At 53.3% G+C, this 16517-nt stretch overlaps 1 protein-coding gene across 1 annotated transcript in view; it reads left to right on the top strand.

Moving 5' to 3' along the window:
• Window positions 1-6: 6 nt before the first annotated feature.
• Window positions 7-16517, top strand: part of LOC103922229 (neuroblast differentiation-associated protein AHNAK-like) — a gene marked incomplete at both ends in the record, with an annotated part of 21152 nt that continues 4641 nt past the window's right edge. The window contains 8 exon segments of the mRNA XM_009330328.1: window positions 7-3030; window positions 3032-3573; window positions 3655-3691; window positions 3725-8789; window positions 8821-11486; window positions 11488-11917; window positions 12541-13083; window positions 13146-16496. Of these exon segments, the coding sequence (XP_009328603.1) occupies window positions 7-3030; window positions 3032-3573; window positions 3655-3691; window positions 3725-8789; window positions 8821-11486; window positions 11488-11917; window positions 12541-13083; window positions 13146-16496 (15658 nt within the window).

Genomic DNA, 16517 nt, shown 5'->3' with positions numbered 1-16517 from the left:
TTCCAGAGTGGAGATGACGAGGAGTACAGGAGGATTTACACGACGAAAATCAAACCCCGGCTGAAGTCGGAGGAGGCGGTGGAAGCGGAGTGCGGCGGGACGCAGAGCAGGACCATTACGGTCACCAGAAAGGTGACGGCGTACACCGTCGATGTCAGCAGGCATGACGGGGCGAAAGACGTCGACGTCATCGGCCCAGACTTCAAAATCTGGATCCCGACCCGGGAGGTCACCCACGTGACGAAGACCGACGTTGAAGCAGAACCTGGGAAAACTATGATCAAAACGGCAGCGGGGGATCTGCCTGGGAGAAGCACCCAAGGCACAGACTGGAGCACGGACACCAGGGGGGCACCTCCTGGACCAACAGCCGAATCTTCTGCCCAGAAGTTGGACGTCCACCTCGGCGAGGCTCAGTTCGGAAAGCCCGGGATAACCGTGTCGGGAACGCAAATGACGGGCCTTCACCTGAGGACTCAGCTGGACCCTCGACTGCCGGAGAGCCAAGTTCCTGGTGGGGAAACTGGAAAATCTGTTACGGTGGAGGTGCCGGGACGTAACGTTGCTGGCACGGCGTTCCTGGGCCCCCAGGGCAGCTCGCCCGGCATTGAAGCAAACGGACAGATGGGGAGCCTGGACGCGGGTTTTCACGTCAAGGGTCTCAGGCTGGATGGCAAAGGACGCGTTTCTGGCACGGATGTCCAAGGGGAGCTGCTGGGGGGGACGCTGTCACACGCTGACGCTTCTGCCCCTTGTCTTCAGGGAGACATCAAAGCCCCCGGAGCTGACGTTTCTTTCCCGGCGATGGAAAATCCAGCTGTCGATGTGGGAAAAATCAAGATTCCCGTCTTGAACATGCCCAGATTTGGGTTCCCGACCGCGGGATCTGGCATCGAAGCTCAAGCTCCGCAGGTGGGCACCGCCGTTCCCGCGCCGAAGCTGCAGGCTCCGTGCGTGGACGTTGCCTCCTCATCTGTCCAGGTCGTGGGACCTGAAGTTTCGGCTCCTTCAGTTAAAGTCCCGAAGCCGCAGGTGGACATGGGGTCGAAGGGTGCTGCGAAGGTCCCCTCCCCGCAACCGAAGGTCCCCGGCGTGGGTACCAAAGGACCCGGCGTAGAGCTCCCGGCTTCCGATGCAGATGTTCACGGCGGCAAGGGAAAAATCAAAATGCCACGCATGACCTTCCCAAAATTCACTGCCTTGGACTCGCAAGGGGAAGGTCCCGCTGTGGAAATGGTGCTCCCGAAGGGCGAGGTGGGACCAGCAGCGTCCGAGGTAGCCGTTGGCATTCCCGATGCGGCCATCAAAGGAGAATGGAAAGGCCCCAAGTTCAAGAAGGTCGAAACGCCCCAAATCTCTCTGTCGGATGTAAACCTGAACCTGAAAGGCCCTCAGGTGAAGGGAGATGTGGGCGTGGCGGTTCCCAGAGTGGAAGGGGATGTCAAAGGACTTGGCTCCAAGGGTCTCAAGATGGACGTAAAGGCTCCCGATGTTGAATTTGAAAGTCCAGAGGGTTATTTGAAAGGGCCCAGTTTGTCTGCGCCAGATATGGACATTAACGTGAAGGGACCTAAGCTTAAGGGAGGCGTGGATGTTTCTATCCCAAAGATGGGTGGCAACTTGAAAGGACCTCAGCTCGATGTTAAAGGCCCCAAGCTGGGAATGGACATGCCTGACGTAGATGTCAAAGGCCCCAAAGTTACGATGCCAGAGGTACACGTCAAGACCCCCAAAATATCCATGCCTGACATCGACTTGAATCTGAAAGGTCCCAGAGTGAAAGGAGGCCTGGACGTTTCTGCCCCAAAACTGGAAGGGGAGCTGAAAGCACCTGGACTTGACATCAAAGGCCCCAAGGTTGACATGGAAGCACCAGAGGTGGACGTCCACGGTCCGGAGGGCAGGCTGAAGATGCCTAAGCTGAAAATGCCCAAGTTTGGGGTGCCCGGCCTGAAGGGAGAGGGCCCCGACGTTGACGTGACGCTTCCAAAGGGTGAGGTGGACATTTCTGCTCCCAGGGTAGATATCGATGTGCCGAGCGTGGACATCGAAGGGCCAGAAGGAAAAGGAAAAGGTCTCAAATTTAAAATGCCTGAACTAAACGTTCAGACGCCAAAACTGTCCATGCCAGATGTAGACCTCAATTTGAAGGCCCCCAAACTGAAAGGAGATGCAGATATTTCTGGTCTGAAGACCTCTGGAGATCTGAAGGGCCCCAAAATAGATGTGGAAGGTCCCCGAGTGGATGTCGATATGCCTGAGGTAGACTTGGAGTGCCCTGAAGGGAAAATAAAAGGCCCCAAATTTAAGATGCCTAAGCTTAATATCAAGGCGCCTAAAATATCCATGCCGGATGTAGATTTGAACTTAAAGGGCCATAAAATGAAAGGAGAGATGGATGTTTCTCTTCCAAAGGTAGAAGGTGACTTGAAAGAATCTGGCGTTAATATCAAGGGACCGAAAATGGATGTCGAGGTCCCAGATGTCAACCTGGAGTGTCCAGAAGCCAAGCTGAAAACGCCAAAAATGAAATTGCCTCATTTTAACGTGTCCGGCCCAAAGTTTGAGGGAGCCGATATCGATGTCAACCTGCCAAAAGGAGAGATCGATATTTCTGGGCCAGAGGCAGATGTTGACGTGCCAGAGCTGGAGGCTGGAGGACCAGAAGGAAAGTGGAAAGGCCCCAAGTTCAGGATGCCGAAGCTGAATATCAAAACACCTAAAATATCCATGCCAGACGTAGATTTGAACCTAAAGGGACCTAAAGTGAAAGGAGAAATGGATATTGCGGCTCCTAAGATAGAAGGTGATTTGAAAGGGCCAGAAATAGACATTAAGGGGCCAAAACTAGATGTTGAGGCACCCAATATTGATTTGGAGTGCCCTGAAGGGAAGCTGAAAGGCCCCAAGTTCAAGATGCCCGAGATGCATTTCAAGGAAGGGCCAGAGGGGAAGCTGAAGGGCCCCAAGTTCAAGATGCCCGAGATGCACATCAAGACACCCAAGATCTCCATGCCGGACTTTGACCTGGCCGGGGCTGAAAGGAGAAGGCCCGGAGGGGGACGTGAACCTGCCGACAGGAGACCTGGATGTTTCTGGTCCAAAGGTGGATATTGAAGGTCCAGAGCTGGGCATTGAGTGTCCTGAAGGAAAACTGAAAGGTCCCAAGTTCAAGATGCCCGAGATGCACATCAAGGCACCCAAGTTCTCCATGCCCGACGTTGACTTCAATCTCAAGGGCCCCAAGCTGAAGGGCGACGTGGACGTGTCGGTTCCCAAGCTGGAAGGTGACCTGAAGGGTCCCGAGGTGGACATCAAGGGCCCCAAAGTCGACATCGAGGCCCCCGACGTGGACATTCACGGCCCAGAAGGAAAATTCAAAATGCCCAAGTTCAAAATGCCCAAGTTCGGGATGCCTGGCTTCAAAGCGGAAGGTCCGGAGGTGGACGTGAGCCTGCCGACAGGAGACCTGGATGTTTCTGGTCCAAAGGTGGATATTGAAGGTCCAGAGCTGGGCATTGAGTGTCCTGAAGGAAAACTGAAAGGTCCCAAGTTCAAGATGCCCGAGATGCATTTCAAGGAAGGGCCAGAGGGGAAGCTGAAGGGCCCCAAGTTCAAGATGCCCGAGATGCACATCAAAGCACCCAAGATCTCCATGCCCGACAATGACTTGAACCTGAAAGGCCCCAGAGTGAAAGGGGGAGTGGACGTGTCAGTTCCCAAGCTGGAAGGTGGCTTGAAGGGTCCCGACATTGACATCAAAGGTCCCAAAGTCGATGTTGACCTTCCTGATGTTGAGCTGGAAGGGCCAGAGGGGAAGCTGAAGGGCCCCAAGTTCAAGATGCCGGACATGCACATCAAGGCACCCAAGTTCTCCATGCCCGACGTTGACTTCAATCTCAAGGGCCCCAAGCTGAAGGGTGACGTGGACGTGTCAGTTCCCAAGCTGGAAGGTGGCTTGAAGGGTCCCGACATTGACATCAAAGGTCCCAAAGTCGATGTTGACCTTCCTGATGTTGAGCTGGAAGGGCCAGAGGGGAAGCTGAAGGGCCCCAAGTTCAAGATGCCTGAGATGCACATGAAGGCACCCAAGATCTCCATGCCCGACATTGACTTGAACCTGAAATGCCCCAAAGTGAAGGTGGACGTGGACGTGTCTGTTCCCAAGCTGGAAGGTGGCTTGAAAGGCCCCGACATTGACATCAAAGGTCCCAAAGTCGATGTTGACCTTCCTGATGTTGAGCTGGAAGGGCCAGAGGGGAAGCTGAAGGGCCCCAAGTTCAAGATGCCAGACATGCACATCAAGGCACCCAAGTTCTCCATGCCCGACGTTGACTTCAATCTCAAGGGCCCCAAGCTGAAGGGTGACGTGGACATGTCGGTTCCCAAGCTGGAAGGTGACCTGAAGGGTCCCGAGGGGGACATCAAGGGCCCCAAAGTCGACATCGAGGCCCCCGACGTGGACATTCACGGCCCAGAAGGAAAATTCAAAATGCCCAAGTTCAAAATGCCCCTGGATGTTTCTGGTCCGAAGGTGGATATTGAAGGTCCAGAGCTGGGCATTGAGTGTCCTGAAGGAAAACTGAAAGGTCCCAAGTTCAAGATGCCAGACATGCACATCAAGGCACCCAAGTTCTCCATGCCCGACGTTGACTTCAATCTCAAGGGCCCCAAGCTGAAGGGTGACGTGGACATGTCGGTTCCCAAGCTGGAAGGTGGCTTGAAAGGCCCCGACATTGACATCAAAGGTCCCAAAGTCGATGTTGACCTTCCTGATGTTGAGCTGGAAGGGCCAGAGGGGAAGCTGAAGGGCCCCAAGTTCAAGATGCCCGAGATGCATTTCAAGGAAGGGCCAGAGGGGAAGCTGAAGGGCCCCAAGTTCAAGATGCCTGAGATGCACATGAAGGCACCCAAGATCTCCATGCCCGACAATGACTTGAACCTGAAATGCCCCAAAGTGAAGGGGGACGTGGACGTGTCTGTTCCCAAGCTGGAAGGTGGCTTGAAGGGTCCCGACATTGACATCAAAGGTCCCAAAGTTGACATCGAGGCCCCCGACGTGGACATTCACGGCCCAGAAGGAAAATTCAAAATGCCCAAGTTCAAAATGCCCAAGTTCAAAATGCCCAAGTTCAAAATGCCCAAGTTCGGGATGCCTGGCTTCAAAGCGGAAGGCCCGGAGGTGGACGTGAGCCTGCCGACAGGAGACCTGGATGTTTCTGGTCCGAAGGTGGATATTGAAGGTCCAGAGCTGGGCATTGAGTGTCCTGAAGGAAAACTGAAAGGTCCCAAGTTCAAGATGCCCGAGATGCACATCAAGACACCCAAGATCTCCATGCCCGACAATGACTTGAACCTGAAATGCCCCAAAGTGAAGGCGGGTGCCGATGTTTCTGTTCCAAAATTAGAGGGTGACTTGAAAGGACCTGATGTGAGTATTAAAGGTCCGAAGTTGGATGTTGATGTTCCTGATCTGGATGTTGAAGGTCCTGAGGGCAAATGGAAAGGCCCCAAGATAAAAATGCCGGATATGCATATTAAGGCCCCTAAATTTTCTATGCCTGATGTCGACCTCAACTTGAAAGGTCCCAAACTGAAGGGAGAACTGGATGTTTCTGTGCCGAAGATAGAGGGTGATGTGAAAGGGCTGGATCTGGAACTCAAAGGGCCCAAAGTGGACATCGAAGCTCCTGACATAGACATCGAGGGCCCAGAAGGGAAGGTAAAGGGTCCCAAATTTAAGATGCCCGACATGCATTTCAAAGCCCCCAAGATCTCCATGCCGGACTTTGACCTGAACCTGAAAGGCCCCAAAGTGAAGGGGGACGTGGACGTTTCTCTTCCGGAACTTGAGGGTGATTTGAAAGGCCCGGGCGTTGACGTCCAAGGCCCTAAACTGGATGTTAACGTTCCCGACGTTGACCTAGAGTGTCCAGAAGCAAAAGTTAAAGGCCCCAAGTTCAAAATGCCTGAAATGCACTTCAAGACACCAAAAATCTCCATGCCCGACATCGATTTGAACCTGAAAAGTCCTAAGCTGAAGGGAGACGTGGATGTTTCAGCCCCCAAACTAGAGGGTGACTTGAAAGGCCCCGAGATGGATATCAAAGGTCCTAAAGTGGATATAGAAGCTCCTGATGTGGATATTGAGGTCCCAGAGGGGAAGTTGAGAGGCCCCAAATTTAAGATGCCTGAGATGCATTTTAAGGCTCCCAAGATCTCCATGCCGGACTTTGATCTGAACTTGAAAGGTCCAAAAGGAAAGGGGGATGTTGATGTTTCCATTCCCACGTTAGAAGGTGACCTGAAAGGGCCTGAGGTTACAGTAAAAGGTCCGAAAGTGGATATAGAAGCTCCGGATGTTGAGCTAGAATGTCCAGAAGGGAAGGTAAAGGGTCCCAAATTTAAGATGCCCGAGATGCATTTCAAAGCCCCCAAGATCTCCATGCCGGACTTTGACCTGACCCTAAAAGGCCCCAAAGTGAAGGGGGACGTGGACGTCTCTCTTCCGAAACTTGAGGGCGATTTGAAAGGCCCGGGCATTGACGTCAAAGGTCCCAAAGTTGATGTTGACCTTCCTGATGTTGAGCTGGAGGGGCCAGAGGGGAAGCTGAAGGGCCCCAAGTTCAAGATGCCCGAGATGCACATCAAGGCACCCAAGATCTCCATGCCGGACTTTGACCTGAACCTGAAAGGCCCCAAAGTGAAGGGGGACGTGGACGTTTCTCTTCCGGAACTTGAGGGTGATTTGAAAGGCCCGGGCGTTGACGTCAAAGGCCCTAAACTGGATGTTAACGTTCCCGACGTTGACCTAGAGTGTCCAGAAGCAAAAGTTAAAGGCCCCAAGTTCAAAATGCCTGAAATGCACTTCAAGACACCAAAAATCTCCATGCCCGACATCGATTTGAACCTGAAAAGTCCTAAGCTGAAGGGAGACGTGGATGTTTCAGCCCCCAAACTAGAGGGTGACTTGAAAGGCCCCGAGATGGATATCAAAGGTCCTAAAGTGGATATAGAAGCTCCTGATGTGGATATTGAGGTCCCAGAGGGGAAGTTGAGAGGCCCCAAATTTAAGATGCCTGAGATGCATTTTAAGGCTCCCAAGATCTCCATGCCGGACTTTGATCTGAACTTGAAAGGTCCAAAAGGAAAGGGGGATGTTGATGTTTCCATTCCCACGTTAGAAGGTGACCTGAAAGGGCCTGAGGTTACAGTAAAAGGTCCGAAAGTGGATATAGAAGCTCCGGATGTTGAGCTAGAATGTCCAGAAGGGAAGGTAAAGGGTCCCAAATTTAAGATGCCCGACATGCATTTCAAAGCCCCCAAGATCTCCATGCCGGACTTTGACCTGAACCTGAAAGGCCCCAAAGTGAAGGGGGACGTGGACGTCTCTCTTCCGAAACTTGAGGGCGATTTGAAAGGCCCGGGCATTGACGTCAAAGGTCCCAAAGTTGATGTTGACCTTCCTGATGTTGAGCTGGAGGGGCCAGAGGGGAAGCTGAAGGGCCCCAAGTTCAAGATGCCCGAGATGCACATCAAGGCACCCAAGATCTCCATGCCGGACTTTGACCTGAACCTGAAAGGCCCCAAAGTGAAGGGGGACGTGGACGTTTCTCTTCCGAAACTTGAGGGTGATTTGAAAGGCCCGGGCGTTGACGTCCAAGGCCCTAAACTGGATGTTAACGTTCCCGACGTTGACCTAGAGTGTCCAGAAGCAAAAGTTAAAGGCCCCAAGTTCAAAATGCCTGAAATGCACTTCAAGACACCAAAAATCTCCATGCCCGACATCGATTTGAACCTGAAAAGTCCTAAGCTGAAGGGAGACGTGGATGTTTCAGCCCCCAAACTAGAGGGTGACTTGAAAGGCCCCGAGATGGATATCAAAGGTCCTAAAGTGGATATAGAAGCTCCTGATGTGGATATTGAGGTCCCAGAGGGGAAGTTGAGAGGCCCCAAATTTAAGATGCCTGAGATGCATTTTAAGGCTCCCAAGATCTCCATGCCGGACTTTGATCTGAACTTGAAAGGTCCAAAAGGAAAGGGGGATGTTGATGTTTCCATTCCCACGTTAGAAGGTGACCTGAAAGGGCCTGAGGTTACAGTAAAAGGTCCGAAAGTGGATATAGAAGCTCCGGATGTTGAGCTAGAATGTCCAGAAGGGAAGGTAAAGGGTCCCAAATTTAAGATGCCCGACATGCATTTCAAAGCCCCCAAGATCTCCATGCCGGACTTTGACCTGAACCTGAAAGGCCCCAAAGTGAAGGGGGACGTGGACGTCTCTCTTCCGAAACTTGAGGGCGATTTGAAAGGCCCGGGCATTGACGTCAAAGGTCCCAAAGTTGATGTTGACCTTCCTGATGTTGAGCTGGAGGGGCCAGAGGGGAAGCTGAAGGGCCCCAAGTTCAAGATGCCCGAGATGCACATCAAGGCACCCAAGATCTCCATGCCGGACTTTGACCTGAACCTGAAAGGCCCCAAAGTGAAGGGGGACGTGGACGTTTCTCTTCCGAAACTTGAGGGTGATTTGAAAGGCCCGGGCGTTGACGTCCAAGGCCCTAAACTGGATGTTAACGTTCCCGACGTTGACCTAGAGTGTCCAGAAGCAAAAGTTAAAGGCCCCAAGTTCAAAATGCCTGAAATGCACTTCAAGACACCAAAAATCTCCATGCCCGACATCGATTTGAACCTGAAAAGTCCTAAGCTGAAGGGAGACGTGGATGTTTCAGCCCCCAAACTAGAGGGTGACTTGAAAGGCCCCGAGATGGATATCAAAGGTCCTAAAGTGGATATAGAAGCTCCTGATGTGGATCCTGCCAACAGGAGACCTGGATGTTTCTGGTCTGAAGGTGGATATTGAAGGTCCAGAGCTGGACGTTGAAGGGCCAGAGGGGAAGCTGAAGGGCCCCAAGTTCAAGATGCCAGACATGCACATCAAGGCACCCAAGTTCTCCATGCCCGACGTTGACTTCAATCTCAAGGGCCCCAAGCTGAAGGGCGACGTGGACGTGTCTGTTCCCAAGCTGGAAGGTGACCTGACGGGCCCCGAGGTGGACATCAAAGGCCCCAAAGTCGACATTGAACCCCCCGACATGGACATTCACGGTCCGGAAGGTAAAATAAAAATACCCAAGTTCAAAATGCCCAAGTTTGGGTTGTCCGGGTTGAAAGGAGAGGGCCCAGAAGTTGACGTAAATCTACCTGAAGCCGATGTTGCTATTTCGGGTCCGGTGGACATCAAAGGCCCCAAAGTCGACATTGAACCCCCCGACATGGACATTCACGGTCCGGAAGGTAAAATAAAAATACCCAAGTTCAAAATGCCCAAGTTTGGGTTGTCCGGGTTGAAAGGAGAGGGCCCAGAAGTTGACGTAAATCTACCTGAAGCCGATGTTGCTATTTCGGGTCCAAAGGTTGACGTTACCGTTCCTGACCTGGACATTGAAGGCCCGGAAGGAAAACTTAAGGGCCCTAAATTTAAGAAGCCTGACATGCAATTCAATGTTCCTAAAATCTCCATGCCAGAGATTGACTTAAATTTGAAAGGCCCCAAACTGAAAGCTGACCTTGATCCTTCCCTCCCCAAAATAGAGGGTGAGCTGAAAAGCCCGAAGCTCGACATCAAAGGGCCAGAGGTCGAGCTCGAGGGCCCGAAGCTTGATCTAGAAGGAAAGGCTAAAAAATCTCGGTTTAAACTTCCAAAATTTGGCTTCTCTGGTCCTAAAGTGCAAAGCCCTGACGTGGATGTGAAACTGAAAAAACCGGACGTTGAAATATCCGGTCCGAAAGTCGATGTTCACGCTCCAGACGTGGATGTACAGGCAAAATCAAAAGGGTCGAAATTTAAAATGCCTTTCCTGAGTATTTCATCACCCAAAGTTTCAATGCCAGACGTGGAGCTAAACCTGAAAGGGCATAAACTAAAAGGAGAGTTAGATGTTTCCAGCCCGAAGTTGGAAGGGGAACTGAAGGGTCCCGAGGTGGACATCAAGGGCCCCAAAGTCGACATCGAGGCCCCCGACGTGGACATTCACGGGCCGGAGGGTAAAATCAAAATGCCCAAGTTCAAAATGCCCAAATTCGGTGCGTCCGGGTTTAAGGCCGAGGGGCCAGAGGTGGACGTTAGCGTTCCGAAAGGAGAGCTGGATGTTTCGGGTCCCAAGCTGGATAGCGAAGGTGCTGGCTTCCAAATTGAAGGGCCGGAGGGGAAGTTCAAGGGCCCCCAATTTAAGATGCCGGAAATGAACATCAAGGCACCCAAGATCTCCATGCCCGACATTGACCTGAACCTGAAAGGCCCCAAAGCGAAGGCGGATATGGACATCTCTCTGCCCGAGGTGGACCTGAAGGGCTCGGATTTGCACGTGAAAGGACCAAAAGTGGAGGTAGAGGTTCCTGACCTTGACCTTGAAGGTCCCAAAGGAAAATTGAAAGGCCCCAAATTTAAAATGCCCGAAATGAATATCAAGGCTCCCAATATTTCCATGCCGGACTTTGATTTGAACTTGAAAGGTCCCAAGTCAAAAGGAGGGGCGGACGTCGATCTCTCAGTGCCAAAACTGGAAGGGGACTTGAGTGGGCCAGACGTCAGTATCGAAGGACCAAAGGTTGACATTGATGCTCCTGAGCTGGATGTTGAAGGGCGAGAAGGAAAACTGAAAGGTCCCAAGTTTAAAATGCCGGAGATGCACATCAAGGCTCCCAAAATTTCAATGCCTGATGCCAGCTTAAACCTCAAAGGTCCCAAGCTGAAAGGAGACGTAGAAGGTTCTGCTCCGAAGCTAGAAGGGGATTTTAGGGCTCCTGACGTCAATATTGGAGGCCCCAAGGTGGACATTGACGTGCCAGATGTGGACATTCAGGGCCCAGAGGGTAAACTCAAAATGCCCAAGTTCAAAATGCCCAAGTTCGGGATGCCGGGGCTGAAAGGAGAAGGCCCGGAGGTGGACGTGAACCTGCCGACAGGAGACCTGGATGTTTCTGGTCCGAAGGTGGATATTGAAGGTCCGGAGCTGGACATTGAAGGGCCAGAGGGGAAGCTGAAGGGCCCCAAGTTCAAGATGCCCGAGATGCACATCAAAGCACCCAAGATCTCCATGCCCGACATTGACTTGAACCTGAAGGGTCCGAAAGTGAAGGGGGACGTGGACGTGTCTGTTCCCAAGCTGGAAGGTGACCTGAAGGGTCCGGAACTGGATATAAAAGGACCCAAAGTCGACATAGATGTTCCCGATGTGGAGATTGAAGGACCAGAAGGAAAATTGAAAGGCCCCAAATTGAAGATGCCAGAGATGCATTTTAAGGCTCCTAAAATTTCTATGCCGGACTTCGATTTGAACCTGAAAGGCCCGAAAGTGAAAGGGGATGTGGATGTGTCCGTGCCGTGTGTGGAAGGTGACCTGAAAGGGCCGAAAGTTGATGTTAAAGGTCCTGAGTTGGACGTTAGTGCCCCCGATGTTCAAATCGAGGGCCCAGAGGGCCCAGAAGGGAATAAAGGGTCCCAAATTTAAGATGCCCGAGATGCATTTCAAGACACCCAAGATCTCCATGCCCGACATTGACTTGAACCTGAAAGGCCCCAAAGTGAAGGGGGATGTGGACGTGTCTGTTCCCAAGCTGGAAGGTGGCTTGAAGGGCCCCGAAATTGACATCAAAGGTCCCAAAGTCGATGTTGACCTTCCTGATGTTGAGCTGGAAGGGCCAGAGGGGAAGCTGAAGGGGCCGAAGTTCAAGATGCCCGAGATGCACATCAAGACACCCAAGATCTCCATGCCCGACATTGACTTGAACCTGAAGGGTCCGAAAGTGAAGGGGGATGTGGAAGTGTCGGTTCCCAAGCTGGAAGGTGGCTTGGAGGGCCCCGACATTGACATCAAAGGTCCCAAAGTCGATGTTGACCTTCCTGATGTTGAGCTGGAAGGCCCAGAGGGGAAGCTGAAGGGTCCCAAGTTCAAGATGCCAGACATGCACATCAAGGCACCCAAGTTCTCCATGCCCGACGTTGACTTCAATCTCAAGGGCCCCAAGCTGAAGGGCGACGTGGACGTGTCTGTTCCCAAGCTGGAAGGTGGCTTGAAGGGCCCCGAAATTGACATCAAAGGTCCCAAAGTCGATGTTGACCTTCCTGATGTTGAGCTGGAAGGGCCAGAGGGGAAGCTCAAGGGCCCCAAGCTGAAGGGCGACGTGGACGTGTCTGTTCCCAAGCTGGAAGGTGGCTTGGAGGGCCCCGACATTGACATCAAAGGTCCCAAAGTCGATGTTGACCTTCCTGATGTTGAGCTGGAGGGGCCAGAGGGGAAGCTCAAGGGCCCCAAGCTGAAGGGCGACGTGGACGTGTCGGTTCCCAAGCTGGAAGGTGGCTTGAAGGGCCCCGAAATTGACATCAAAGGTCCCAAAGTTGATGTTGACCTTCCTGATGTTGAGCTGGAAGGGCCAGAGGGGAAGCTGAAGGGGCCGAAGTTCAAGATGCCCGAGATGCACATGAAGGCACCCAAGATCTCCATGCCAGACTTTGACTTGAACCTGAAAGGCCCCAGGCTGAAGGGCCAGAGGGGAAGCTGAAGGGTCCCAAGTTCAAGATGCCCGAGATGCACATGAAGGCACCCAAGATCTCCATGCCCGACATTGACTTGAACCTGAAAGGTCCGAAAGTGAAGGGGGATGTGGAAGTGTCGGTTCCCAAGCTGGAAGGTGACCTGAAGGGTCCCGAGGTGGACATCAAGGGCCCCAAAGTCGACATCGAGGCCCCCGACGTGGACATCAAAGGCCCTGAAGGGCAGCTGAAGGGCCCCAAGTTCAAGATGCCAGACATGCACATCAAGGCACCCAAGTTCTCCATGCCAGACTTTGACTTGAACCTGAAGGGTCCGAAAGTGAAGGGGGATGTGGAAGTGTCGGTTCCCAAGCTGGAAGGTGGCTTGAAGGGCCCCGAAATTGACATCAAAGGTCCCAAAGTCGATGTTGACCTTCCTGATGTTGAGCTGGAAGGCCCAGAGGGGAAGCTGAAGGGTCCCAAGTTCAAGATGCCAGACATGCACTTCAAGGCACCCAAGATCTCCATGCCCGACATTGACTTGAACCTGAAAGGCCCCAGGCTGAAGGGCCAGAGGGGAAGCTGAAGGGGCCGAAGTTCAAGATGCCCGAGATGCATTTCAAGACACCCAAGATCTCCATGCCAGACTTTGACTTGAACCTGAAGGGTCCGAAAGTGAAGGGGGATGTGGAGGTTTCTGCACCTGACCTGGAAGGCCCTAAGGTTGAGATCGAGGCCCCCGACGTGGACATCAAAGGCCCTGAAGGGAAGCTGAAGGGCCCCAAGTTCAAGATGCCGGACCTGCACCTCAAGGCTCCCAAAATCTCCACGCCGGACTTTGATCTGAACCTGAAAGGTCCCAAAGTAAAAGGAGACGTAGACACGTCGGTGTCAGGACTCGAATGTGAACTGAAAGGTCCAGAGGTCAATGTCGGCGCTCCTAAGTTAGACATGGGTGCCCCCGATGTTGATATTGACGGCCCGGAGGGGAAATTCAAGCTGCCTAAATTCAAAATGCCCAAGTTTTCCATGCCTGGCTTTAAAGGGGAGGGAGTGGATGTGGACGTGAACTTCCCAAAGGGGGACGTGGCCCTTTCAGGCCCCAGCGTAGATGTAGAGGCTCCTGACCTGACCGCGGATGGAAAAGTCAAAGGTCCCAAATTTACGATGCCTGAAATGCACATTAAAGCCCCCGAGGTCTCCATCCCTGATGTCGACTTCAACATCAAGGGGCCGCAACTGAAAGGAGGCGTAGATGTTTCCGGGCCCAGGCTTGAAGGTGATTTGAAAGCCCCCCAGATTGATGCGCAAGCCCCCAAAATAGACGTTGAGGCTCCCGATGTGACCATCGAAGGGCCGGAAGGGAAACTCAAAGGCCCCAAGTTCAAGATGCCAGACATGCACATCAAGGCGCCCAAGTTCTCCATGCCCGACGTCGACTTTAACCTGAAAGGCCCCAGGCTGAAGGGCGACGTGGAGGTCTCGGCACCCAAGTTGGAAGGGGATTTGCAGCGTCCAGGTGTTGACATCGAAGGCCCCAAGTTGGACCTTCGGGCACCTGATGTGAACATCGAAGGGCCGGATGGAAAACTGAAAGGGCCCGGGATCAAGATGCCGGAAATGCACGTCAAGACCCCCCAGATCTCCATGCCAGACATAGACTTGAACCTGAAGGGGCTGAGGCTGAAAGGCGATGCTGACCTTCAGGGCCCAAAGCTCGAGGGAGGTCTGAAGGGTCCCGAAATTGATATCAAGGGCCCCAGAGTAGATATCGAGGGCCCGGAGGTTGACGTTGATGGTCTGGAGGGAAAAATGAAGCTGCCGAAGATGAAGCTGCCCAAGTTTGGCTTTAAAGGAGAAGGTCCCGACGTGGACGTGAACCTGCCAAAGACGGAGGTCGATCTTTCGGGCCCCAAGGTAGATATCAGCGTCCCGGACGTGAGCGTCGAAGGTCCAGAGGGCAAACTGAAAGGTCCTAAACTGAAGATGCCAGAAATGCACGTGAACGTTCCGAAAATCTCAATGCCTGAGATAGACTTGAATTTGAAAGGCCACAAAACGAAGGGAGGCTTTGACGTTTCGACCCCAAAGATAGAAGGTAACCTGAAAGGTCCCGAAGTTGATCTCAAAGGCCCAGAATTTGGAGTCAAATGCCCTGAAGTCGACGTCGAATGTCCTGACCTGAACGTTGAAGGCCCGGAGGCCAATGTCAAGCTTCCCAAGTTTAAGAAGTCAAAGTTTGGGTTTGGGATGAAGAGCCCGAAGGCGGAAATCAAGGTCCCGGGGGCAGAAGTGGATCTGCCTGAGGCGGAGCTGAACGTGGAGTCGCCCGATGTCAGCGTTGCTGGAAAGGGTAAGAAGAGCAAGTTCAAGATGCCGAAACTTCATATGAGCGGCCCTAAAGTGAAAGGGAAGAAAGGTGGGTTCGACGTGAATGGGGCCGGTGGAGAGCTCGATGCGAATTTGAAATCTCCCGACCTGGATGCGAACGTAGCTGGTCCGGACGTGACGATAAAAGGCGATGCTACGGTGAAGTCCCCCAGAGGGAAGAAACCCATGTTTGGGAAAATCTCCTTCCCGGATGTTGAATTTGATCTTAAATCGCACAGATTCAGAGGGGATGCTGCTTTGGCAGCCCCCAAAATAGAGGGGGAACTGAAAGCGCCTGATCTAGAGGTCTCTGTGCCAACTGCCAAAGGTGATGGAAAAGGCCCGAGTCTCAACGTGGACCTCGAAGCTTCTGACGTGAGCCTGAAGAAACCGAAGTTCAAGCTTCCCAGTGGGCAGGTGGGCGTAGGGGACTTGAAAATGGAGGGCGACCTGAAAGGACCCGCCCTTGACGTCGCCCTTCCCTCGGTCCCGGTGCCAGATGTCGACTTCAACGTGAAAGGACCAAAAGTGAGAGGTGAAGTCGGCGTTCCTGGGGCAGAACTGGAAGGTCCCGAAGGAAAGCTGAAACTGCCCACGGCGGGGAAAATGGGTCTGGAAATGCCGGATGCAAACTTGGCTGTCTCGGTCCCAGCCGTGGAAGGAAGCGTGAGCCTCCCTTCGGCTGACGTGAACCTCCGAGGCGTGGACGTAAAGCTCCAAGGGCCCCAAATCTCTGGGCCCGATTTTGATGGGAACCTGAAAGGACCAAAAATAAAGGGAGACCTGGACGTTTCGAGCTCTGCGGAAGGGCCAAGTGTCAGCCTGGACGCGCCAGGCGTTGACATTGGCGGCTGGGGAGGAAAGCTGAAGCTGCCGAAGTTTAAATCCCCCGCTATGGAGGCACCTGATCTGAGCGTAAAAGGAGGCGTCGACTGCTCCGTCCCCCAAATGGAGGCGGATGCGAAAGCCCCGGGCGCAAATCTCAATCTCGGCATCCCGGGCATCGATGTCAGAGGGCCCTCGGTTGACGTTTCCGCCCCGGATTTGGACGTAAGCCTGAAAGGACCAAAGCTGAAAGGAGACCTTGACGTTTCTGCCGGCGTTAAATGCCCCAAAGCATCAGTGGACGCGTCCGACGTCGGCTTCGAAATTCTGGGCGGCACCATCAAGCTCCCGTCCCTCAAGCTTCCCCAGTTTGGTATTTCTGGTCCTGGTGTGAACGGGGCCGAGGTAGGCGTCAGCCTTGAGGGTCCCCAGGCGAAAGGAGGCCTGAAGGGCTCAGGGGCGGGTGTTGGGTTGGAAGGACCCGACGTGGAATTGAAAGGCCCTAAATTTCAAACGCAGTCGCCCGGCATTTCCTTGCCGGCCGTTGACCTGAAGCTGAAAGGACCAAACCTCCGGGGCGACGTGGATGTCGCCGGTGAAGTCAAAGGTCCAAAAGTCAGCGTGGAAGCGCCTCGTGTCGACGTTAAGGGGCCTGGCGCGGGCCTCCACCTTGACGCCCCTGCCTTGGACGCAGCCGCACCGAAAGGTTCCGGGTCGGGTTTTAACGTCAATGTAAAAGGGCCGAAGATCAAAGGTGGCGCCGCCATCCCTGGCGAGGCGGCAGGGCCGGCTG

This window comes from Pygoscelis adeliae, unplaced genomic scaffold (genome assembly GCF_000699105.1).
Source record: "Pygoscelis adeliae isolate BGI_AS28 unplaced genomic scaffold, ASM69910v1 Scaffold888, whole genome shotgun sequence".
NCBI lineage: Eukaryota > Metazoa > Chordata > Aves > Sphenisciformes > Spheniscidae > Pygoscelis > Pygoscelis adeliae.
Note: the sequence above shows the minus strand (reverse complement) of the source record. Positions and strands in the feature narration are given on the sequence as shown.